Source organism: Sinohyriopsis cumingii, chromosome 6 (genome assembly GCF_028554795.1).
Source record: "Sinohyriopsis cumingii isolate HCF-2022 chromosome 6, ASM2855479v2, whole genome shotgun sequence".
Classification (NCBI taxonomy): Eukaryota; Metazoa; Mollusca; class Bivalvia; order Unionida; family Unionidae; genus Sinohyriopsis; species Sinohyriopsis cumingii.
Window position 1 is genome coordinate 125,100,541 of NC_142966.1, and position 26,698 is coordinate 125,127,238.

The 26,698-nt window shown below is 37.1% G+C and overlaps 1 protein-coding gene across 3 annotated transcripts; it reads right to left on the reverse strand.

Moving 5' to 3' along the window:
- Nucleotides 1-26,697, reverse strand: LOC149797893 (A-kinase anchor protein 17A-like). 3 transcript variants are annotated; one of them, XM_089962924.1, is made up of 5 exons: nt 26,547-26,697; nt 21,120-21,912; nt 17,209-17,357; nt 9,258-9,498; nt 1-1,131 (listed from the first exon to the last, which is right to left on the reverse strand). In XM_089962924.1, exons 2-5 carry the CDS (start codon nt 21,900-21,902, stop codon nt 841-843), a joined length of 1,464 nt encoding a protein of 487 aa, XP_089819050.1. In that variant the 5' UTR covers nt 21,903-21,912; nt 26,547-26,697; the 3' UTR covers nt 1-840. The 3 variants fall into 3 exon arrangements, with proteins under 3 accessions (XP_089819050.1, XP_089819051.1, XP_089819052.1); XM_089962925.1 differs by having other exon boundaries at nt 26,523-26,697; XM_089962926.1 differs by lacking the exon at nt 1-1,131 and adding an exon at nt 1,138-2,868.
- Between the last annotated feature and the right edge of the window lies 1 nt (nt 26,698).

A 26,698-nucleotide genomic window follows, 5' to 3' on the forward strand; every position in this document is an offset into this window, starting at 1 on the left:
TTTACGAGTTGAATATTGCTTTATTTAGATAAACCTATTTACAACATGTTCTGCAGATGAAGTGGTAGACTGTTCAATGTAAAAGACAATTCAGGATGTTTTGAAAAACTGCAATATCAAAACAGAATATGTCCATTCAGCAATATCAAAACAGAATATGTCCATTCAGCAATATCAAAACAGAATATATCCATTCAGCAAACTCAACGTTACAGAAGAGGAATATCAACTGATGTCCAACACTTTGTGAACCACATGTTAAATATTTTACCAATGTATCTGTATATGAACCCATACATCAATAAATTTATGAATGCTTTGAAATGTAACTATACAGACACTATCATACAAATTTATGGAATGGAATAAAGGAAATTTCTGAACACAAGAACATTGCTATATTTCATTAATTGTAATCACCGCATTATATGTTCTATAACCATTAACAATGAATATGTTTCATAACTTGGGAAGGTAGCATACACAATAAACACAATAGGAATGTTTTCTGTCAAATTTAGTCAAAATCTTTTTGGCTGTGTTTCAGAAGTTGTTTAAAGGTGGTTTTATTTTTTGGAAATATTTAGCCATATTGATCAAAGAATAAGCATCTACTGAACGAATCTGAAAGGCCTTGCTACCAGATTACTTCTTACAAAATCATGTGCAAATTGGTCAAGTGGTTTATGAAATGTGAACAGCGAATGTCAATGGATGACACATAATCTATGAAAGACCATACTGAAAGCTCACCTAGCCTTATGACCAGGTGAGCTAGAAATTATTTCCCAAAAGATCTATTTTGAAGATAAAAAGAGGATTCTGTAAACATGAAAGTTTTCATCTCTTCATCACAACTGCACTCTTTAGCTTGTTTTTCCCTGCCAGTCTCTTTCTTAATGCCTCCCTTAACTGTTCTTGTTTTTTCTCCTCCATAAGCTGATAGTTTTTCAAGATCTTTTCTCTAAGTTCTTTTTCCTGCCGTAGCAACTGTTCTTTCTTTTTTCTGTGGGCTTCCTTTCTTTTTCTGATTTCCTCTTCTTTCTTTTGTTTTTCTTCTTCCACTTGTCTTTTTCTCTCTTCTTCTAATAACTGTTCTTGCTTTTCTAGGTCTTCTGTCAATTTGATGGTCTGAAAAAAAGGAAGTACTTGATAAAGACTCTTCTAATTTGATATCTATGTTTATAGACAAGTGGGGCCATTGCTAATGCACCCAAGAATGGATCAAAATATATGATGCCAAACAGGTAAATATTCAAAGGAAACAAATTCCCCAGAGTGCAGTGATTCAAAAACCCAATAAAGTTGCAGAAAGAACTGGAAGCTAAAAAAAACCTAAACTTTTCAAGGGTGTAAATTTAAGCCTCTTGAAAAGAATGCAGTTAGCACATATTACATAAATATGTAACTGTCAAAGTAATAGAGCTAAATATCAATACTAAACTGATATCACAAGACTGTAAAAGATGGTCACTGTGACCTAATTTGCTAGTGGCAAGCATACATAGTGAAGAGCATTCTTTTAAATGAACTTAAGTCCAAGTACGTGTACTTTTGTCAAGTCTGAGTACAAGTACTTCTTACTTGTACAAGTACAAGTACTTTTCTAAAAGCACTCATGAGACAGCTCAAGAAAAACTGACACAAGTATAAATGGATTACTTCTGATATTACAACTGCAGTTTCCAAATTACTATTAAACATCACATCATGTTTCAATTAATGCTGGAGTTCTTTATTCTAAGCATATTTTTTTCTTATTTGACAATGTTTTGAACTTTTCACAAAAGCATGTTTTCTTCTCTTTGTGCCATCTTAATTTTTGACTTGAACTGGTAATGTTATCTTCTTACATGTTTGTACATATTACTCATGGAAAACATTTCAAAAAGCAAAAACACTGAATAAATCATCCAGCAATTCATAAACAAATGTTTATCTAATGATATGTAAAATCTTTGAAATGGAATAAAATACAACAGAAGAATGGCAAACTTCTATTTAACGCTGAACAGATTGTGCTTTAACACAGTGAATTAAATGTGCTTTAACATCAATTAACTCACATTCTGTTCTTGTTGTTGTTATAGGGTTAATGCCATTTTACAGCACACGATTGGCTATACATGGTGGCCAATATAAATGGCGGAGGAAGAACCACGGAAAACCCAGAAAAGAACCACCAACCCATGAGAAGCTCCAATGGCTGAGCCTGAGACTCAAACCCACACAGACACAGGTGATATGGTAGTGATCCATAATGGTGAGTGCTTTAGACCACAGAGCTACTCACAGCCCCCTCACATTCTGTAGTTTTCCACTGAGGTAAAATGACATTAATGGCTACATGTAAAATCTAAAGAACCGATCATTATATTTTCTGGCAAGGAGAGTGGAAGGACACTTGGAATTTTTTTAAAACAAAAATCCACTCCACCCCCATCTTGTCAAGAAAAAAGAATACTATTGATGTGATTTGTATCAGAAAAATGATGATTTAACTGATTTTAATTACAGTCAAACCTGTAAATAGTGGCCTCCAAGGGAAATAATTCAATCAGCCATTCTTACACAGGTGATCTTTGTATGCAGGTTAATTTTTCAAACAGTTTTTAAACAAATAACATGGACTGTTGTTACTACTAATACTTGTACTACTATTATTATTATTATTATTAGTAGTAGTAGTATTCAGAATCATCAACAGATTAAATTTAGTGCAACATTCAACAAAAATATAAAATGCATGTAGATCTTGTTCCACACAAGATTACTGCATCTGGCCATTGGGACAGGTTTGCCTGTATGTAATACTTATCTGCTATTATGGCACTGGTAGCTCTTTTCCTGCCACTAGAAATTGGAGGTCTAAAATAAAAAATGACATTATCTCAGTCTAATAGCACGGTCCAACAATCAGAATATATTCCTTCTTTGACCTGCTTCGAGACTTAAGAACATCGTAGTAGGGATGGAAGAGGAAATTGTCTAATGATAGAATGTGCAATAAGAAAACATAAGTATTAGATAATTAAAATTAGTTTCACAACTCCAAAAATGTATAGGGGGAACTAATTTTAATTATGTAGTACTTAACTGCGACTATTGCATTACTTTCCTTTTCTGGAACTCTAATTCCCAGTCAAAGCTAATTATTCCCTCCTCCAATTAGTATTGGAGGGTTAGAATTGCAATGAACAAACTCCCAGCCTGACTACTTAGTCAAGTCAGCATATGGAACACCACCATCATCTGACTTGGACCTAGAGTATAGGGCATCTGACAGTCAGCATATGGAACACCACCATCATTTGACTTGGACCTAGAGTATAGGGCATCTGACAGTCAGCATATGGAACACCATCATCATCTGACTTGGACCTAGAGTATAGGGCATCTGACAGTCAGCATATGGAATACAACCATCATCTGACTTGGACCTAGAGTATGGGGCATCTGAGCAGTGTGGCAGGAGGGAATATCTGTAAAAGTCTTGAGGAAGGGGAGGAGTCTGAAGACTTTCTCCCCCCCCCCACTGCAACTGCCTCATCCAGCGAACAACCTGCAAGAGGAAGTACTGAACTAAGTCTCCTTGCAAGACTGTTGAAAAGGTACCTGCTTCAAGAACATGAAAGTCCTATAGGGTGACCAGCTTGGGCCTCTTGGCCTGTTTGTGAAAGGGCACAGGGCTGCTACAAGGGACCTTGGTCCCTCAAATTCAATTATACCACTGAGGGGCCGAGGTCTCCAAAGAGCATTTCCACCTCTCAAGATGCAGACTTTAAAGACTTGCTATGGTCCAGCAAGACCATCATTACCAAAGATGCATTTCTGTTGAGATAAAGAAGCTCTGCAAAGAGTTACATCAACAGAGTCAGTGCATCATGCAACGTCTTTGACACAGTCTACAGCAAATGCTGAAGCAACACTGGAGACAATGGTTACTAGACTGAAGGAGGCTGCCAAACAGAGATTGGCATGGAAGTGATTATCATGAGAGTACAAGCCTTAAACTCTGAGGCCTCCAAGCTCCTGCCAATATCCCAACTGGAGATGTCCCAGAGTCCATTGGGTTGGGGGTGGGGTAGGGTGGGGTGCTTAAGGGGCCAAGCTTGTGAATCGACCCAATTGCTGAAGGCATAGACCAGCAGCTGAACATTTCAAAAAGGAGACAGGCTACATCTTCTGCTGTATGGCAAAGTATTATTCTTGAGAAATCTTCTGTATAAGCTCACAGACCATTTCCGAGTGCAGACAGATTGGACAAGATGCTGCCTCAGAGCCTCATCAGACTGGAGAGAATCTTTTTGTCCTCAGAGCCAGAAGGCTTAGAATACAAGTCTTGGGAAATGAGGTGGTAAACTTGTTAAAAGTGAAAAATGTTTCCTCCTCATACACCTGGCCTGGTAAGTGAGATGGACTTGAGGGAATCCAGCCACTGGTTTCTCCAAGAAATCATTTGAGTCCACCATGATGGAGACGATATCATTATCCTAAGCCCATTCCCAAGGCACTATGTGTGTTTGTCAACATGTGATCAACCCTACTAGTGTACGTCCTAAGAAAATGTGATTGGTTTCTGGGTTCCTTCTTAAATTGTCTTGGGCATGAGTGGCAGTCAACAGCCTTTTTGTTGGCCGTAGCCACAGGTGACGGAGCAGGTCCATTGCCATTCATGTCTGCCCTACAATGAAACAAACGGAGATATCCAAGGCATACTATTGGGAGGGGGAGTGAGGGTACCAAAAACCTGCAGATTAAAAGGTAACACAGGGAGGGGGGTGCTGATCCGATTCCCTTCCTCAGTTAAGTCAGCACAACTAGACTCCCCATACCCATAGAGTTTAAACTGTAACAGAAACAGGGGATATCCACCTTATTCCTGTCCCTAGACTGATACTCAAAACCTGTTTGAAGCCAGTGGCCAGTGGATGACCTATGATATGCATCCAAAGTGCCCAGTCAAAGATTGGTCAAGTGGTGACAATCCGATGAACAAGGCAGGATTCACTAATCTCAGTTATTAGTAATCTAATTCTGAGGGGGCACAACTCATCCCTAAGTGGAAGGTAAAACTCACTCTCAGGTGTTTTTCCTTCCTTGGTAGGATCAATCCCTCCCTGGCATAATAATGAACGTCAGATTCTGGGCCCTTAGGTCATCTCTGAACTACATTAATCACAAAACATGACTGCCCCATAATTTTACTTCCCTAACATGTGAATGGATCCAGACAACTCATGAGAATGTACAGGGACATCCATTCTTGTCAGAGGAGGAAATGGGGCCCTTCTTTCTCCCCCTCTGTGTCTCACATCTGGTCAGATCAAAGACAATAAATTGGACAGTCGTCCCAGTGTGCACACCCTGTGCATTCTAAGGAGGAGAGATGAGTGTCCCACTAGGTGTTCCTGTGCCCACACTTTCCCATACCTTACAACATTAGAAGTTCTGAAAGATACAAATTCATGCAACAGAAAATTCCAGACAAAAAAATTTGGGGCAAACAGTACTTCAGAGATGCTGCCAGGAATTTATCTGATGAGGGGATCTCCCTGACTTCCAGTCCCAAAACATGTGAAGAAAATATGGGGGTGGGGAGAAGGGGCAAGATTGCCATAGTTCATTTTTACCTAACAATTAAAAATACATCTCTCTTTCTTCATATTCCACTCTATTTAAATCAGAATCCTCATAAGATTCTCCCTCTAGTGGCACAAGCATTAATTGGATGACTTTCTGAGTTTAATCTCTTCCTTAACTGTGCATGAATATTGTTCTTTTCTGAGACTTTCCTTTATTAGTCTGACAGTTGAAGGGGTACATGCATAGCTAGCTTCAACAAGTAGGGAAACTGTTCTTTATTTTGTAGAATTGTCCACAGTTCATTGGTAAGAAAGATCAGAGATAACACTGGACTAAAGCAAGGACTGGGGAGGCAAACACTAAACTGACACAAAAAGGTAGGTGATATGCCAGAAAGAAGGAAGGCAAATCATAGTTACCATTGACATGTATACAACATTTTCAACTGACAATCCATGATCTTCTCCATCTCCTTGTAAATGCTAGGAAGAGAAAGAAGGCAATTTTAAGGGCAAGATTCTCAGAGGAAGCTTCACTCAAAGGTTTGTAATGTGGTTTAGATAGTTGTTGTTGTTGTATGGTTTAACACCAATTTTCAGTACACGATAGGCTATACATGGCGGCCAGTATTAATGGTGGAGGAAGAACCTGGGAAAACCTCGGAAAGAACCACCGACCCACGAGAAGCTACTGGCAAGCTTTCTCACATACCCACATTGGCTGAATCCGAGACTCGAACCCACACAGACAGAGGTGAGATGGCAGTGATCCGTAACGGACAGCGCTTTAGACCACTCGGCCACTCTGGGCCCCGGTTTAGATAGTAACCAAATAACATAAAAGAGGTTCCACCTTGGCATGAACGAGAAACTGGCCTCAAGAGCTCAAAGTACCTTTGTCAAGTCTGAAATATATGGGTCTGACCCTAAAATGGAGCCCAAAAAGAGAAATAAGAGTATTGGAGAGGACTGCTCTATATCCCTTAAAGGTGGATAGTGAATAATGTTTTTCTTTCAGAGAAAAGGATAAAAAGAAAGATCTACAACTGCAGTTAAAGAAGGACAAATTGGGTTCAATGCATTTCCTACAGCAAAAAATACAGACAAATCTCCACTTGACATCTGCAAACCATGTAAGTCAATTGCATTCTAGCCTGAGCAATGCATCTGTTGTTGTTGTTGTGGGGTTTAATGCCATTTTCAGCACATGATAGGCTATGTATGGCGGCCAGTATTAATGGTGAAGGAAGAACCCGGGAAAACCCCAGAAGAACCACTGACCTGTGAGAAGCTACTGGCAAGCTTTCTCACATACCCACATTTGCTGAATCCTAGACGCGAACCAACGCAGACAGAGGTGAGATGGCAGTGATCCGTAACGGAGAGCGCTTTAGACCACTTGGCCACTCGGGGCCCCGCAATGCATCTGCCAGATGCAACCTAGCTAGGAAACTGGTTCTGGTGGATAGATCATTTGAAATCAGCCAGGCATGAGGAGATCATTGAACCACAATCTCTGGGGCCACAGGAGCTATCTTGATAAGCCAAAATTTGGAAATCCTGACTCTTTAAAAAAAAACAAGGAGTTATCTTTATAGATAGGAATATGCAGGCATTCAGTTAGGCCTCCACCACCCAAATCCTGTCTGACATTAGATAGGAATATGTAGGTATTCAGTTATGCGTCCACCACCCAAATCCTGTCTGACACTAGAGAAACAAAATGATTAAACTTTTTGATCAGCTTGATTGCAAACAAGTCTACCATTGTCCTGTTCCTCACAGGGATGATACCAAGTGGTTTAGTGATGATTCTGCATACCCCCCCACCATTGTGGCACATTGACACGGGAATGGCAAGTGGCATGGAGTTTTAAACTGGGAATTATTCAGATTCTGACTTTTGTTTGTTAAATTGCTTAGGAGGAGAAGCCATGAACCTTTTGAAAATGGGAGCATTTCTTTACTGTTTTAGCCAGGCCTATTACTGCAGCCAGGGACCAGTGTTACTGATTCCTTAACTCCTGAGAGACCACTGAAGAGATTATCCCTCCAAATAGCATCTCTGCATCCAGAGGGGTGACAGTTGCTGTGATCTGCAGAAAATGCCAAAGACATCAAAAGCATATGTCTTGATGTCTTAGTCATGGTCTCTGATTAGTCATTGACGGAGACATAGATTCCTCCTTCAGTCTGCTGAAAATAGGTTTGCATGCAAGGCTATGGAAATTAATGTACATACCCAGAGTTCATATCCCTCAAGAACCCTGATGGGGAGACAGGTCCAGGCTTCTACCAAAATCCCTAACTGAGAGGAATCCAAATTCAATGAAGGGATGGGCTTAAAAGGTCAAGTGGGCAAAAGGATAATGTGCCTGTTGGCTGTGATGAGAGACCAATGCACTGAACAGGGGACAGACCATCCTTTCTGCTGTCTGGCCACTTCTAAGTCAGTTTCCTCATGATCATGGAAGCAACAGAGGTTTACCTTGAGCTGTGAAAACAGTAAACTCAACTTACAAAAAAAGATGGTTCCGCTAGGAACTAGTTGGCATCCACAAAAAAAGAACAGCTTATCTTCGGATGAGATCAGATCAGTATCAGGACCTACCAGTAGTCTTCTGCTGGAAACCCAATCTAATATGACTTTGTTTTGGGAAGTAGCTATTAACTTGATTTTCAAGACTGCTCAATATTGATATGACCATCAGTTGAGAGGGATATTCAATGTATGTATGTATGTGTGTGTGTGTGTGTGTGTGTGTGTGTGTGTATGTGTGTGTATATGTATGTATGCATGTATGTATGTGTATGTGTGTGTATATGTATGTATATATGTATGTATGTACGTATGAATGCCTACGTATGTATGTACGTATGTATGTATGTATGTATGTATGTATGTATGTATGTATGTATGTATGTATGTATGTATGTATGTAATAGAAACTTAGGATAATAGTGGCTACATGGTGCCAACTCAAAGTAAAGTTCAAAAATATAAATTTGATGAACTGTATTAAAGCTTTAGCAAGATAAACCATTCTAAATAAATGCAAAACACCAAGCAATACAAGATTACACATAAAAGTGAAACTATTAAAATCCTGTAAATGGTACATCAAATGAAACATAAAATCATTAAAATGTCTAGATAAACAGGTTTTGGCCATAGTGGAAGCTTCATTTTTAATTAAGACCAACTATGAATCATAAGAAGGCAAAAATAAGATTCCACTCATACCTGTGGAGATGACTGCAAGGTAAACGTAAAGACTTACATACAGCTCAAGCTAGGAGATTACACAAAATATTATGTCACTTTAGTACACTCAACAGTACCCCCTATACCATCACAAACTTAATATGATCAATACACTTTATGTAGATTCATTTTATATTTTATGATACACCAAATTTCATTTCAGCCCATGGATTTTTTTGTTGAGTGGAAAAAGAATTTGTGACATGCAGATAAGACTTCATATGATGCCTAGTTGGTTCTAAGTGAAACTGGAGTTGATTTGACATCCCATATGGCCAGAACCTTCTCATAAGCATACAGGTCACTTGACAATCATGGACAACACCAAAATGCATCCTTCCACAGAAGTTATTTCAAGTGGTATAATATTAAAGACATATCCCCATGATTTGTGTTTAACAAAGTACCTTAATTTTATCAAATAATACTGTCAACAGTCTTAGTGATTCTAGTTTCCTCTGTGCTAGCAAGAACTTCCTCTCTTCTAAAGCTATCTTCAACTGCATTTTCCTCTCCTCTTCTTGGCGCTTCTTTTCCAGTCTTATCTGTCGACGTTTTTCTTCTCTTTCTCTCTGCCTCTGAACTCTTCTGTCCAACTTCTCTTGCCTCTTTCTCTCCCTTTCTCGTTCATCTTCTTCTTTCCTAAACCTAAAAAGTATTTAAACAAAAGTATTTAAACAATGTGAAATTACAGCATTCCAGGTTTCCACACTTTCTGAAGAAGAAAAAAACATTCCAAGTCTTTATCTGGTTTTTTCCTGGATCAAACTGATTATTTTAGACTCACTTATGGTAATAAATGAACAGAATCAACAACATTTTAGCATAAGAATATGATGGGTTTTCTTCAAGGTGAAGTGGGGTAAAAGTAATCTACTACAGTAACTATTGCACTGCTTTCCGTTTCCTAGTCCCCAGTCCAAGCTAATTATTCATTCCTCCATTTAGTACAAGAGTGTCAGAATTGAAAAGTACAGTACATGATTCCAGTCTGACACCTTTGTCACATGGATTACCATCCTCTTTTTTCTTGGACCTAGAGTACAGGATACCAGAGTGGGCTGGGAGGATGGAATCTTTGCCATAGTTGCAGGTAAGTATTACATAATTAAAATTAGTTCATCACACACACCTGCAAGCTACATTTTAACAGTAGTTATAAAGCCTCAACAAATCATGTATAGAAAACTAATGTATCTGTACTTATGCTTCCAGTAGGCTTGTACAAGATTGTGCCCAACGAAAAAAATGCCATCACCTTGATGTACCAAAGATTGAAGGAAAAAGGCAAATATAGTGTGAGACAGCATCAAGGCAGTTCTCATATCTTCATCAAAAGACAGGCCCAAAATATGGCAATACTCCTAATTTGATGGGCTTTATTTCAGAGGAAAGGTTCCTCTTAGCGAGGGGCTAAAAGCGCTCTCTTGATAGTGAGGACGATCCACCTGGAAATAGCAGCAAGCTGTTGTTGTTTTGGTTGTAATGCCATTTTTTAGCAAATGATAGGCTATAGATGGTGGCCAGTGTAACTGCTGGAGGAAGTACCTGGCAAGCCACCAACCCATGGGAAGCTACTAGAAAGCTTTCTCTCATGCCCACACTGGTTGAGCCCAAGACTCAAACCATCATGGACAGAGTTGTGATGGCAGTGATTGGTAAAGACAAGTGCTTTAGACCACCTGGGGCCACAAATGGTAGCAAGTGAAATATCAGAAGGACCCTTAAGACGTGTGAAAAGATGCTTCTGATTCTTCTCCATAAAACCTTGATGCCATAACTGGATTAAGGACCCTACCCTGATTGTTACTAGCACAGATATGATTATGATCTCAGAAGGATGTGGAGCTGCTGAAGGTATCTGATCATTGGCCAAAAAACCTAAATGGTTAAAGAAGAGAAACTGAATAATAATTACCACCAAGCCATAAACAACCCTTTTCAATGGACAAGGCATGAAATTTGCTCCTTCTCTTGGGTGACATATAGCAGAGCAGGCAAATAGTCTCAAGGGTAAGGTATTCAAAGGAAGCTTCACTCTAAGGTTCATAAAGGGTTTCTGACAATAGCCAAAGACAACATGAAAGATTGCACCATTTCAGACAAGTCACTCATGCATGGTACTACAGTCTGGCAGAGACAGGACTAAATCTACCAAACTTCAAAGAATCAAAATAATTTCACAAGCTGACCTTGAGAACTGGGAGTAACATGTGTCATCAGATATCAAACAGATGCACAAGAGTTTTTAAACTGAGTTACAAGCATCTATTGTACACAGATTACACATGACTTATCTCCCTTCTCATGTTACCACGGTGGCACTCTACGGTTTCCCATTTTGCATAGGGTTAGAATTTTAAAGAAAAAGAATTTCTCCAGCTTTCCTCACTGGTTATACTAGCTATTTAAAAAGACATTGAATATATCTAAGGTATAATTCAAAGAACCTTTAATTCCCTTTATTTTGGTGTATGATTGATGGGTGTAATACGGGTTATAGTGTATACAGATTGGCCTTACTCCAGATGTGCACCTTTCAAAAAAGTGCTAGCTCCACTTGGTCATTTTCACTTTCTGAACTTCAGAGGTAAATTGTATAAAAAAGAGCCAATAACTTATTTTTACATTTTATATATTTGGTAATTCATTCACTGCACTTTCAGAAGCTGGTATTGTCTAGTCTGGCAAATTTCATTTTCCTTATTTTAATAGCTGCTATGGATAGTGTACTTTAGACTAATTAGACTAGCAGTAATTTTAGTTAGCAGTGTGCTTAGATCATGTACAATGTCTAAAAGTACAAAATTCAAAGAAATATCATCCACATTACATTAATGTAGCATAGAGGTATGCCAACATTCTAACCATTGTGCATGTTTTAAATGCAAACAACTTCTTCTTACATACGTCACTTTCTCAAAAGCACATAAAAACTGGTGAGCGCCCCACAATAGCAAAGATGTAGTGGTTACTCATTTTTTGCCCCAGCCCATAATGAAATTGGCTGGCAATGGATGGGTGGGCTGCAGGCAATTTTGCAGGCTGCTGGGCAGATTGACCACTTGATTTGAGTCAAGCATGAAGGTGGAGAATCTGTGTGTTGTTATGAATGAGTGACCCACTGTGCTGTGACAGCAGGTCTCTCCTCTGGTAATGTTCTGGGTTCATCTATAAACCAGTCAATAAAGTTGTTGAACCACAACCATCAGGGAAACAGGAGGGCGACTAGGATAAGCTGAGCTGACTGGTGAAGATCCTAACTTGGTGGAGCACCTGTAGACTTATTTTGTGAAGTACGAAGGCATATACATACAGATGATTACACTATGGTGGCGCTATACAGTTTCGCATTTTGCATAGGGTTAGGAATTTAAAGAAAAAGAATGTCCCCGGCTTTCCTCACTGGTTATACTGGCTATTTAAAAAAGACCTTGTATATCTTAGGTATAATGCAAAGAACCTTTAATTCCCTTTATTTTGGTGTATGATTGATGGGTGTACTATGGGTTATAGAGTATACAGCTTGGCCTTACTTCAAATGTGCACCTTTCAAAAAAGTGCTAGCTCTACTTGGTCATTTTCACTTCCTGAACTTCAGAGGTCAATTGTATAAAAAAGAGCCGATAACTTTTTTTACATTTTATATATTTGGTAATTCATTCATTGCACTTTCAGAAGCTGGTATTGTCTAGTCTGGCAAAATTCATTTTCCCTATTTTAATAGCTGCTATGTATAGTGTACTTTAGACTAATTCAGACTGATTTTTTAACACAAGGGAGCAGTCATTTTAGTTAGCAGTGTGCTTAAATCATGTAAAATTTCCAAAAGTACAATATCCAAAAGAAATATCATCCACATTACATTAATGTAGCATAGAGGTATGCAAACATTCTCTCCACTGTGCATGTTTTAAATGCGAACTACTTCACCTTACATACGTCACTCTCTCAAAAGTACATATTATCTGGTGAGCGCCACCATAAAGAAGATGTAGGTATTATTTTTTTATGATTTAATTATGTTTATATGGCTGAAACATTTAAGTCGCAAGCATCAAAACAATCCTTATGAATAATTCTCCTGCCTTTTTCCCCACAGAACAGTATTTATGAGTGTCAGAGTCTCTAACAAGTCCAGCCTACCCCCCCCATGATAAAAGTGAGCTATTTTAAGAATGCACATTACATTTTGTAAACATAGCAACCAATGTTATGCTGAATGATAGGAACATGAAACTAGCCAGAATTATTTCTGAGATATCAACAATGAATTTTACAATTAGAAAAGGGAGGTAACTCATCAGCTTCATAAAGGTCAAAGGTCAAAGTGTAAAATATTTGCCTATTGTTTAATATGGATGAAGCGAATTCACTTTCTCATCATTTATTTTTTATTTCATTGCAAATAAATGAAAAGAAACATTTTCACCATATATTTCTGTCACTTATTGCAACAGTTTTAAATTTAAGTTGACTCTATTCCTATATTCTAAGTCTTCTAATTTCCCCATAATTAAGGTCACTACTCACACAAACATACCTCATGGCAAATTATGTAAGCAAGAGAAAAACGATCATAATTAGCTTATTTTCATGCTTAAATGCAATATGAATGTACCATTTTATTCAGAACATCATACATAATTATATGAAAATAAAAAAAAATAATTGCAAACATTTTTTTATTTTCTTTAAGGTGGCGCTATACAGTTTCGCATTTTGCATAGGGTTAGGAATTTAAAGAAAAAGAATGTCCCCGGCTTTCCTCACTGGTTATACTGGCTATTTAAAAAAGACCTTGTATATCTTAGGTATAATGCAAAGAACCTTTAATTCCCTTTATTTTGGTGTATGATTGATGGGTGTACTATGGGTTATAGAGTATACAGCTTGGCCTTACTTCAAATGTGCACCTTTCAAAAAAGTGCTAGCTCTACTTGGTCATTTTCACTTCCTGAACTTCAGAGGTCAATTGTATAAAAAAGAGCCGATAACTTTTTTTACATTTTATATATTTGGTAATTCATTCATTGCACTTTCAGAAGCTGGTATTGTCTAGTCTGGCAAAATTCATTTTCCCTATTTTAATAGCTGCTATGTATAGTGTACTTTAGACTAATTCAGACTGATTTTTTAACACAAGGGAGCAGTCATTTTAGTTAGCAGTGTGCTTAAATCATGTAAAATTTCCAAAAGTACAATATCCAAAAGAAATATCATCCACATTACATTAATGTAGCATAGAGGTATGCAAACATTCTCTCCACTGTGCATGTTTTAAATGCGAACTACTTCACCTTACATATGTCACTCTCTCAAAAGTACATATTATCTGGTGAGCGCCACCTATACTGAAAGCATCTACTGCTTTTCACAGATCATGATGTAAAATTCTTGGGTAAAATGATTAAACAGATATGTGGATACACATGAATTTTTATCATTGGCAATAACTTGAAGTACTACACAGAAACCTTTCAACCTTTAATAACCCTTTACCTCATGCAAGCGTCTTTGGACGTCTTTACTCCATTCGCATGGAAGCGCCTTTTGACGCATTTACTCCATTCGCATGGAAGCGCCTTTTTACGCCTGCTGTAAACACCTGCTGTAAACATCAGCCATTTTGAGCTGGTTTTCGTAGCGCCACCTTCGGGGAAAACCCTCCTATTAGATACTACATTTATTTCTGCAAATGACAACGTGGTCGCTATGTATGCACTGGTCTATATATGCTATTTAAAGCAACTGGGTCGTAATCTCCACTCTCCAAAATGGCGGTCGCGGATTTCATTCAGTATGTACAAAGTTTTCAAGATTAGAATAACAACTATGAAAGATTCAATAACTTAGGTAAAGGCTCTGATACTGATGTAGGCAGCAATTAGTTTTTATAAATTATCAAATTCAGATGACTTAGTGATGTAGACGCAGACGAAAACCTTGTAAATTTCGAGTATCGGAAATGGCAGCTACGGTTGGTCACACGGCTTCACTGACATGACGGTGAACGAGTTCTCTCTCGATTTTGAAGCACATAAAAAATTCGTCCGTGAAAAATAATTACACAGCTATAACAATCGGACTTTACTCTTAAATTTTTCCACATATAATAGCTGTGTACCAAAAACGTAAAATGGTTAAAATTGCTGCTAAACGTAACATACACTACATTGCTTAACAGTTCACAGGCAGGATTTCATTCAGTACTTACGAAGTTTTCAAGATTAGAATCACAACTATGAAAGATTCAATAACTTAGGTAAAGGCTCTGATATTTATGTAGGCAGCAATTAGTTTTTATTGATTATCAAATTCAGATGACTTAGTGATGTAGACGCAGATGAAAAACATGTAAATTTCAAGTATGGGAAATGGCAGCTATGGTTGGTCACACGGCCTCACTGACATGATGGTGAACAAGTTCTCTCTCGATTCTAAAGCACATAAAAAATTCTTCCGTGAAAAATAATTACACAGCTATAACAATCGGACTTTACTCTTAAATTTTTCCACATTGCTTAACAGTTCACAGGCAGACCTATGCGTATGATGTCGACTAGGTAACAGGTGTTCTATTTATAGCACGCTGCACTTTGCTACTATGTTCTATGAGGTAAAGGGTTAAACACTCTCCTACTGAATATTTTTTAACTGTTAAAATATAAAGCTGAGATAAAGAAGATTCATTATTCAATAAACGTCCATGTTGGAGGTCAGGCCAGTACCATTTTCATTTAGTAACGACATTGTAAATATTTTGTGCAAACCCCATGCAGACTTGACCATCTTTCAGAAGTAGCGATAACAAGACAAGACAAGATTTTCAAGTAATGGCACTATGGTCACTACATTGGATATGAGAAGGGTGCATCCTATAAAAATCTGTCAGTGAAAACCCATGTTAACTGGACTATCCATTCCAAATACGTAGCAACAATATTTTCAGGATGGCAGTTATAATTTATGTTTAAGGTCAGGTCTGTCAGGAACTATTTTCATTTACTACCAACCAGACTCTATAAAAAGTCTTTCACTGAAATCACAAGCCAGTATGACACCCAGTTTAGAAGATGCAGAAATAACATGATTTTCAAGATGGTTGTCAATGGTAACCATATGGGAAGATAGACTGGCATCATTTTTGTTCAGGTCCATTTAAACATCATAAGAAAAATTTAAGGGAAAATTCCAATTGCAATATTATCATCCATTCATGAGAGGTAATGATAACAAGTGACTCTAACTGAAGTCAGCTAGACATCAATTTCAAACAAGTCTTTCAGTTAAACCTCATGATGATATGGCAATCCATTCAGTTTGTGTAGTATTAGGTTTCTGAGATCTCCACTATTGTAATTATATTGGATGTATGACAACATTAATTTTATGCATGACCAAAAGGAGATAATAAGAGGACTATCCTGAAAACCCAATGTTCATATAACCATCTGGAGAAGTAGAGATAATCAGATTGGTCATATCAGCACCATTTTCAATCAGGACCAACCAGACCAGAAATAATTCTTTTAGTTAAAACCCCATGGTGATAGGACCATCTTTTCAGGAGTAGAGATCAGTTTACAAGACTGCCACAGTGGAAACTACATGTATATTGAATGTCCAAGGGCATAGTTTTCATTTATAAGATACAATAAGAATATTTCGTTTCGTGAAAATTCATGTTGATTTGGCCGTCATTGAGGACCAACCGGGTATCATAAAATGTCTTTCAGTTAAAAAATCCATACTGATAAGACCATCCATTTAGGAGGAATAATGATAGAAAGATTTTCAATTTAGACATCATGGATACCTTGCCATATTTGATATTCATGTGTGTGTGTGTGTGTGTGTGTGTGTGTGTGTGCGTTGGATTTTTAACACAGCTTTAAAAAAAAATTCAGTCATATCACTACAATGTCTGCAGTGTGGCAATTTATAGTGATGTCTAGCACTGGGGCATCATGCTGCAGACATGTAGCATCATGTCCCACCAAGTCACATTATCCTGACACCAGGCCGACCAGTCCTAACACAACCTCTTAATTACTGAAGCAGATGTTAGTACCATTTTTAGAAGCATTTGGTATGACTTGGCCAAGGTTCAAACCCACAACCTCAGGCATCCTATGCAGACGTTCTAACCACTAGGCCACTGGAGTGGTATTACAAGGGGTATAATTTTCATTTAGGACCAACATGACCTAGGGATGAATGTGTCTGTAAAGCTTCATGATAATGCTTCCAGTAGTTTAGGAGTAATAATAACAACAGATGGCACACAAGAAACCACTGCATATATCTTTCTGGTCTATGACCAATATAATTAAAAATGGTATTAATTATTGTTACCTTTCTTCTTCTTTCCTCTTCTCCTCTTCTTCTCTTTCCTTGCGGACTTTTTCTTCCTTCTCTTGCTCTAACTGTTCCAGTTTCTCTCTTTCTGATCTTCTTTTTCTAATGGCTTTGTCAGACAGATGCTTAGTCCTATCAAAATCAACCTGAAAGAAATCATTGTTCAATGATTACACATCCCCAAATTGTATTGTAATTCTTATTATACTAATTTAGCCATATTAATAGCATTCAATTCTTTGGAATTTAGTAAAGGACTTTTCTTTTTTCTATTTGACAAAATGTGATGGCAGATCCATGTCTATGTTGTTTGTACTCCTGATTATTCCTCACAAACTGCATTGATTAATATTTGCTGGTGCATTATGTGACAAGAGACATGGGTCTGTGCAGTCTCCAGCTGGAATGGACTTAAAAGTGAATATAGACAGTGATCCATCTATATGGTTAATTTTTGGGGGCTTATCAAATTGTTTCAACAGCACTGAAAATTCAAATCCATTTTGTTTTTATTTGCATTGCTTCATATTGGTACACCATAAGCACATTCGACATTAATATATTCAAAACGAGAGCTGAGAAACATATCTCAGTAGACCATATTCTAATGGATTGAAATTCAATACCCTCATAATCAAGCCACGGTCGATGCCTTGGTATGTTCTTGGGAAAGTTATTTAACTACCATTTCTGGTGCATGATACTGCCAATAATATGCTAATAAAGCCATTAAAATCAACAAATCAATCTGAACCAGGTTTTTAAAAAAATCAAACTCTGTTCATGGAAAATGAATGATAAACCAGTGCCTAAGAAACTGACCTAACCATAAAACTTTGCCATTGTGAACAGACTGACAGACAACATCCTTACCTTGCTTGAAGTGGGAGATTAATAAAATACAATGAAAGGGAAAACACAAATACCATCTATACTCACATATAGGTCAATTCAATTGCAAACTCTATGGACCCAGATCTTCTGTATCATAATGCACTGGAAGACCCAATTCTACGCTGTTGTTATCAGTAACAACATCCTCCTTGACCTTCATCTGCCAGCACATACCGTGAAGGCAAAGTAGTGTCTATGTCATTTGCACATGTAAGCAAGATTATATGGTAGATAACATTTCTGAACATGGGAGAAAAAAAACCATACTAGTATTACAGACCTTTCTTAGAACATGAAGTACCGGTAACTGAACAGATTGTATCTTTTCTTTCTTAAGGTAATATTGGCAAATACTTGTAAATATGACTGAAGCTCAGTCTGATGAATAATATTACAACTACATGTACGAATGACCATCCAATTAATCTTTTGGGATGTGTCCAAATAACAGGAAATAAATATGGCAATGTTTGACAAGAGGATTTACAGTAAGGGCAAGTGATTTATTGAAAGTCACTTGCCCTGGACCTGTGGCTGAATTTTGTTTGTACTACATGCAGAGCAATACATAACTGCAGATATAAAACCAGCAAAAAATCTGACCAAGCTCCACTCCCTGGACTAAGTAAACATTAAAAATGGACACTGGTGACTGGCCCAATGCTAAATTAACACTAACTTTCTGGTGTAAAACAAGCAGCTAAATTAACAACAAGCAAATACATGGTCTAAATGGATGCATGTCACTGGAGGTACTACCTCATAAAAATAGACGCATCACCATGAAACCTATCAGAAAAATCATGTATTATGAAGAGGGTCCACCAAAATTGCCATATATAATATACTTGCTTATGAGGTGAGTCAAACTGCAAAAAGAAAGATCCTGATCTGCTGTAGTATCCTGTACCTGCAATCATTGTCTATGTCACTTTTTCTATTGATTAAGCCTAACATACTGCACTGGCCCAGATTTGCCAGTGCATTATGTGATGGCAGATCTGGGTCTGTACAGTTTGCAGCTGGACTCAACTTAAAAGCAAGTATATAACCCTTGAAGAACCTCTCAGATGGTTGTGTCCAATGATCAATGTTCTTTTGAGAAACAAGAGTCCCTCTACTCACTGAAAAGAATTTCAAGGAATTCATGATAAGTCAATAAATTTGTTTCTCTATACATGTAACTGCTCAAACCATCTCTGATATCCATGCATGCTTGGTTAGCTATTTTCCAATTTTGTAAACATTTATAGGCAGTAAACAAAATCAAAGCCGTTTACACATGTAAACATTGCAGCCTTATTTGAATGCAAATATGCAGGTCAACAGCCATCATCATTTTTGTTATTATTTCTATAGGGTCAGTATAATGATAAATTATATAATTTTTTATTTTTATTGCTTGTTTTATTATTTATTTACACATATTAAATGTAGATTGGGTTTCATCACGATGTACAGTGTTACCCATGCAGTACAAGTTTAGCCACAGAAATTTCAAAATAGAAATTTTTGGTCACTTACTACCAGCAGTGGAGTGCCAGTTTACCTCTGTTTTCCAACCATGTATTTGACCATTTTCAAAGTACTTATAGTGATACTTTTCTTTACATTGTGTCAATGGATAGGAACCATGACAGGGAGCTGTCCACTTATGAAAGCTATCTTCAGCTGCAGAGGTATGTGATGAAACACTGGATAAAATTTTATTATTTATGGAAATGGATATGTGCATTAAGTCATAAGCTGCTTCAAAATCAGCTATGGAAAAAAAATATGTTTCGCTTTTTTTTAAGGATCATGTGTGAATTTTTTGCTGGATTTTTGTAGACTGTTTCTTGTATTGAGATTAATCAAATTAGCACCTAAACTGGCCACAAAACATAAAGCTTTTTTCTATCTTCCACCTCCTTTTCTGGAGGAAATATTTACACAAAAGTTGATGTTTGACTTTAATTATTAATGTACTGTACAGAAATAAAATGACGTGGGGCTAATTTGGTAATGATGTAAAATCAATGCAAAGTTAACATAGAGATATGGGCCTGTTTATGTGAAATTACAGACTCTAAAGTAACTATTTAGCCTGAATCACCCCCCATTATGAACCCTGTAAGTATCTGGATTCTCTCCAAAATGCATTGTAAAAAACTGACAAAAAAGCAGACAGCTTTCTGTTTTCATGGCGACAGATATTCCTTCCAAAATTATTTTAAAAACTTTTGACAAGCTATCTGGATAATCATTACTGGTAATGGTCAATACACACATTGTGCACTTTGATTCACCACAAGGCCTGAGATTCATCTACCTAGGTATGCTTGAAGTTATGTGTTCCAATGTGAAACACTAAATGACTTGTTCAACTTCTTCACTTGTGATTGTATTTATTTATGACATTCTATCTCATGTCTTATAATATAGTAAAATGGAATATAGTTTAAATAAATGTTTAGTATTCTAGTTTGTTGACTTACGTACAGCAAAATAAATCTATTACTCTATAATGAGGGAACTGAGTAAGGTGCCTAGCCCATGGACATACCACAGTATCCAGCCTAGGCTAATCAAAACTATAAGATTCAAACATCTACCTTTTGTCAGTAAGGAGTCCAGCACACTAACTACTGAGCCACCATGACTACTGGTAGGAAGGTGAGACTACTGTAAGAAGAAGAACACTGCTTTTGTGTAACAGATAATAAAATAAATTAAACAGTTCAGATCCATCATGCATCTCATCATTTTTACACAGCTATGCTTTCTTACTCAAAGTATTCTCAGATAAAACAATTGACAGTAAACGTTAAAATAAGATGTCAGATTCACTATCTAATAACTGTTGGGTAAAGCCCGAGGCAGGATGAGGGAGATGAAGCAGAAGTGAATGTGTAGAAGGTAGATCCATCAGAGTAATCTGTATATGAAGCCAAACTAAGAGGGGAAAACCTATGGCCCTGAGCTTCTAACCACATTCCTTTCCACATTTGCATTTTTATTTTGTTTATATTTACCTTAATATTGGCACAAAGAGCTTTATCTTCATCTTCCTTATACAGAAGTTTCATGCCTCGTAAAGCATCCATTGCTTTCACAAAACCAATATATTCCTTGAATTGCACAAATGCTTCAAATGTCAAATCTTGTCCAAATGTAAAAGTCTGAATAGCACCAGGCTTTGCTGTGGCCATTTCTTTCCTGTATGGATCCAACATTGGAATATCTACACAACGGATTTCACCAAATACTTCAAAGACTTTCTTTAGCACCTGTTCACATGGTTTGTCTCTGTTTTTGGAGTGACGTGGAGCAAACCAACGAGTTGGAAGATCTCTGAAGTGAATTGTATCAGGTCGTTCACCAGGTTTCATTTCATTCATATTTTTGGCATCCCTGAAATACGAGTCCCAGTCATGGCGTGATGGGAAAACAGTTTTTGCTTCAGCGGCTTTTACTTTGAGTTGGTCTGGAAAACCATGAAGCTTAATAGTTTTCCCTTCCAGTCTCTGAATAAGGGTTTTCATTATTGCCTTGTTCTCTGTCTCACCTTCAAGACGGATAAACTCTAATGTACTTTTCACAATCTTCAGTGAAATAAAGGAGTAGGGTTTGATCATACCCTTCACTTTCTCCATGACTTCCCAATTTGAGATCGATTTACCGGGCTCTTTAAGAATTGGTAACTGAGCGCATATATTGAGCTTAGCTATAGGCTTGAGGTACAGCTCCTGAGATCTGTACAGTTCTATTGCATCACTAGTGTCCTCACACACATGTGTGTTACTGCAGGCTGTCATGACTGTTAAGCTGTAAGAAAGAAATGGAACTAAAGATTAATTGATGCAACCAAATGCATTTTAACAGCTAAACAAATAATTATTCAGAAGTTTGAATTTCTAGCTATTGATAATAGGGTTTATGCAGGGGCGTATTAACCATTAAGCAGACTAAGCACGTGCTTAGGGCACCAGGGCCAAAGGGGGCACCACAAAGTTGAGAAAAGGGTGAAAAGAAAAAAAACGAATGAAGATTTGTAAAAAAAATTGATAAAACTAGTGCAAATTGATCATAATGTTCTGTTTCTTGATCATGGTGCACCCTAGGGTTATCTTCCCAGGCGTACGTGGAAAGGAAGGGGGCACCAAGATTTGTCAGTGCTTAGGGCACCAGTGAGCCTTAATCCGCCCCTGGGTTTATGCCATTCATGCAAGTATCAATGTCAGATTATTAAATCTTTCCCATAGCTCCAACAAAGTCATCAGTGAGATAAACTGACCTTGGTCTGATTAGCAATGATGGAATGTCTCAAATTGTTATAATGTTCTTGTATGACAGATGAATTTTCTACTGATGTGTTCCTTGGTCCTTGTTTTTAACACTCAGCATATTTCACTTATGAAGTCATTCTCACAATCACTACATTTGATATGATAAATCAAACACCAGTCAGTTGTTGTCTTTAAGATTTGTATGGATTGTGATGCATGTTAATCCCATGTTGGATTAATATATATCACAAACCATATACAACATGGGATTATAAAGAGGTGAAGGAGACAGATAAAATTACAGTGGAGGCCAACACTAAACAGGGACAAGGAGCTTGAATAACCACCCATCTACACCAGTCTCCTTATATCATGTGACTATTATAAGCCACGTGATCAACATTAGTTGCTGATGAAGGCAGTGTGATATTACTGAAGATTTCAAACTCTTAGGATATTTATGCTCTGAGTTTTGGAGACTTCTAATGATCATGTACAGGTCAGGTCCAACTGCAAACAACATAGATCATGATCTGCCATTTCATATTGCACCAATATATATATATATATATATATATATATATATATATATATATATATATATATATAGTGTTTGCTATACATATAGTTATAATGGAAATATTGTACTAATTTTGATCATGTTGCCTCAAATATAGGAATAAGGGTTATTGGCAATTGTATGAAAACAACTCATTACATAATTGTAGATGTTGCATGATACTGAAACACCACTTGCACTCAAAAAAATCTTTCTCTTACATGATTATGTATAATTTTTCCCATTTTAGGTTTTGCTCTTTTTGTAACAGACCTACCATTTCCAAAATAATATTTTCAGTTTATGATGTATGCAGTGTGGCAGTATATTGTGATGTCCAGCACTGGGGCATCATGCCGCACACATGTGGCATGATGTCCCACCCAGTCACATTATCCTGACACTGGGCCAACCAGTCCTAACACTAACCTCTTAATGCTGAGCGCCTAGTGAGGCAGCTGTTAGCACCATTTTTGTAAGTCTTTGGTATGACTCAGCCAGGGATCAAACCCACGACCTCCCGCATCCGAGGCGCCTGGCGGAATGAAAATATGATACTAGCAAATGGACGCATTTTCACATTCAGTTAACATACATTTGAATTTGTTGCAATGTGATGGTAGTCAAGGTATGCTGAAGTAAGTTCAAGTAGGTTCATGTTGGGGATATGTTTCTTGAATGAAACAAACCTTTGCTTACAGTTCCAATAGGCATAATATATTTTTATTCATTTTGTTAAAGAATAATATTTCAAATTAACCCAATTTTGGCATTTCCGGCTTTCATCGCTTTCCAGCCAACTGAAACGTAGGCCAACAAAACTTTAAAACAGATCCATTTCTTTTGTGAGAAATTGAATTTATTAGAGAAAAGACATCAGAGTAAGTAAAATCTAACTAAAACATTATGACTTTACTTTGTAGAAAAGCATTGTTCTTTTAGTTATCAGTTGGGTCAAATATTCCTGAAAATTTTAATTTCGTAACAATGTTAGTCGACATCAAAACATGCTACACAGTGCTATTTATTAGCAGGGATCGTCCTGGGCTTCGCCAATGTCGCAAATTGCGATTTTTTTCCCTTATTGGCGACAAAAATATCCCATCTGGCGATTTTTTTGGCGACATACTTATTGGTTATTTAATTTGTACATACAATCATGGATTTGGACTGGATAAATTAAAAGGCAGAACTAAAGGAAGCCACAAACTTGACTAAGCAATGCATTGGAATCAGTCTGTTACACAAACGATCCTTTGTTCTTATTGACAACCCCATCTTTACAGTGCATTGTTACATCATAATCTGCTTATGCTGACATCTGGGCTGAGGACTGTATGCTGCGATCCAGTCAATCATGCTACCGCACTATACCTACAACTGACCGACTTCTGAAGACACGAATAGAACGGATACAATTAATTGTATCGCTAATCCTTCTGTTTTTTTGTTTTTTTATACATACACCAATACAATAGTTTTGCTGAACCTTCATAGAAAACTGATAACCTTTTAAGTACCGACTACTGTGTATAAATACAAAGCAAATGGAAAAAATCTCAATCACAATTACATCTGTCGCCAGTGCAGCATTTTACTCATTGATCTTTTCCTTTTGCCATCAGTCCCGTGTTACGGCTGCAGAGACTTAAACTCCGCAACAAGAAATAGCAAAAAAACCCAAACAGTTTTGCATAATTAATAATAATTATTTATTTCTCAAAATACAGGAGTGAAAGAATCCCTAAATTGGGTGTGAATTTATGCTTATATATACGGTCCAGTATTGCCAGGTGTTGACTCGTGTAAGTTTCATTCGTGGGAATGGAGATCCTATTTTTCTTGTCGAGAAAATTTATACAGCATTCAGTGATCATTCTTGGGATTTAGGAAGCAATTCGCTACAAGCTTTGTGAAGCTAGCCATTGGGGGGGGGGGGGGGCTGCTGAGAGGCTACTGGTGTCACCTGTCAGCACTGTAGACTGTGAACGTGGATTCCATAAGATGAACCTCATAAAAACTGACATCAGAAATAAGCTCTGCATCCTATCTCTCGAGAATTTAATGAGAATCAGCATGTACAGATGTGAAAAATTAGACTTTGAAACTGCATTCAACAAGTGGGCAGCCATAAAATCGCGACGGATCTTCATGTAACACTTTGTAACATTTTGTTAATGCTTGTTGTAATTAAAGTATTAACTAAGCCATCTTTTGTAATTTTCATTGCCTGTTACATTAATAGACTAAATTAACACTAAATCTTAACATTTTGTAATTTACGGAATTATCTGACAGTTGCTCAACAGGATGAACTATGTCATTATATTGTCTGATGTTAATAAATTAGCCCACAGTGTATGCTATATGGTGCCGTGTTATTATGGAAAGTCCGTTAGACATGTAAGGTGCAAGGGATGCCAATATTTGTGCCATTCTGGTCACAGTCAGGTTAGAAATTATAAATCAATGATTCAGTTGAATTAGTTCTCTGCACTTTTTATGACATTAAACGTTTTCGTTATTGAAATCGGCAGGGGGGTACAAACAAACAGGGATGTATAGTCAGACTTAGTCCTACATGTAAGGCACAGCGCATGTTGATTTTTTTTAGGTGCTATGTCTTACTATCCAAATAATGGCCTTGTATAGCATGTTCCAATGTCACTGACATCCGAATGAGTAATCAAAGTTTCAGGAACAGCAAACAACACTTGTCAGCCTATATCAACACTCTTCCACTAATGTATGTGTAATTAATATACCTATTGTGCTGTCTTTATCCTGGTGGAATGAAAATATGATACTAGCAAATGAATGCATTTTCATGTTCCATTGACATACATTTTAATTTGCTGCAATAGTAGTCGAGGTAAGCCCAAGTGAGTAGGTACATGTTGGGGTTAAGTTTCTTGAACGAAACAAACCGCTGCTTACAGTTCCAATAGGCATAATATATTTTTATTCGTTTTGTTAAAGAATAATATTTCAAATTAACATGATTTTGGCATTCTCAGCTTTCATCTCTTTCCAGCCAACTGAAATGTAGGCCAGCAAAACTTGAAAATAGGTCTATTTCTTTTGTGAGAATTTGAATTTATTAGAGAAAAAACATCAGAGTAAGTAAAGTCTGACTAAAACATTATGACTTTTTTTTGTAGAAAAGTGTAGTTATTTCAGATGTCAGTTGTTTGAAATATTTCTGAAAATTTGACTTTCGTAACAATGTTAGTCGACATCAAAACACGCTACACAGCGCTGTTAATTAGGCTGTTAGACCTTGACGCCCAAAACATAAGTATCAGCGTCAGGTCTTACATGTAGGACTAAGTCAGACTATAACAGAGAAAGAGCTAGTTGGTTTGTAAATGCAGAGGGGTAAGTAATCGTGTCTTCTCTTGCCTTGTTTTACAGGTTACACGCCCCCATTCCTATATTCATTGAACAAAATTCTTAATTTTATTTGTAACATGTAATTACTAGTATACATAGTAACAAGCAAATTAAATATTACTAAATTGTGCCTTGATTATTACAATACTGTATGTACTGTAGAGCTTTTCCGTAAAATCATTTACAACACAACCAACCAAGGCACGAGACAGCAACCGAACCTGTTTTCTCCTTTTAGTTAGAATATGCTGCAATCAATTTTAAAGGTGTAACTGAATTTGATTCAAAGTCAAATTAATTTCAGGTCACTATCGCTTGAGAAATTACTGAAAGACGTTCATCGTCGTCAGCCATGTTTACTGGGGTAAATAGT

Bases quoted from the DNA above. Each gene is read 5' to 3' on its own strand.
- LOC149797893 (XM_089962924.1), bottom strand. From the start codon at position 21,902: ATGACAGCCTGCAGTAACACACATGTGTGTGAGGACACTAGTGATGCA. The intron at 9,499-17,208 runs GTAACAATAATT...AATACTTTTTAG, and splicing joins AAGAGGAAAGAAGAAGAAAG to GTTTAGGAAAGAAGAAGATG. The intron at 1,132-9,257 runs GTACTTTGTTAA...CCTTTTTTTCAG, and splicing joins TATTATTTGATAAAATTAAG to ACCATCAAATTGACAGAAGA.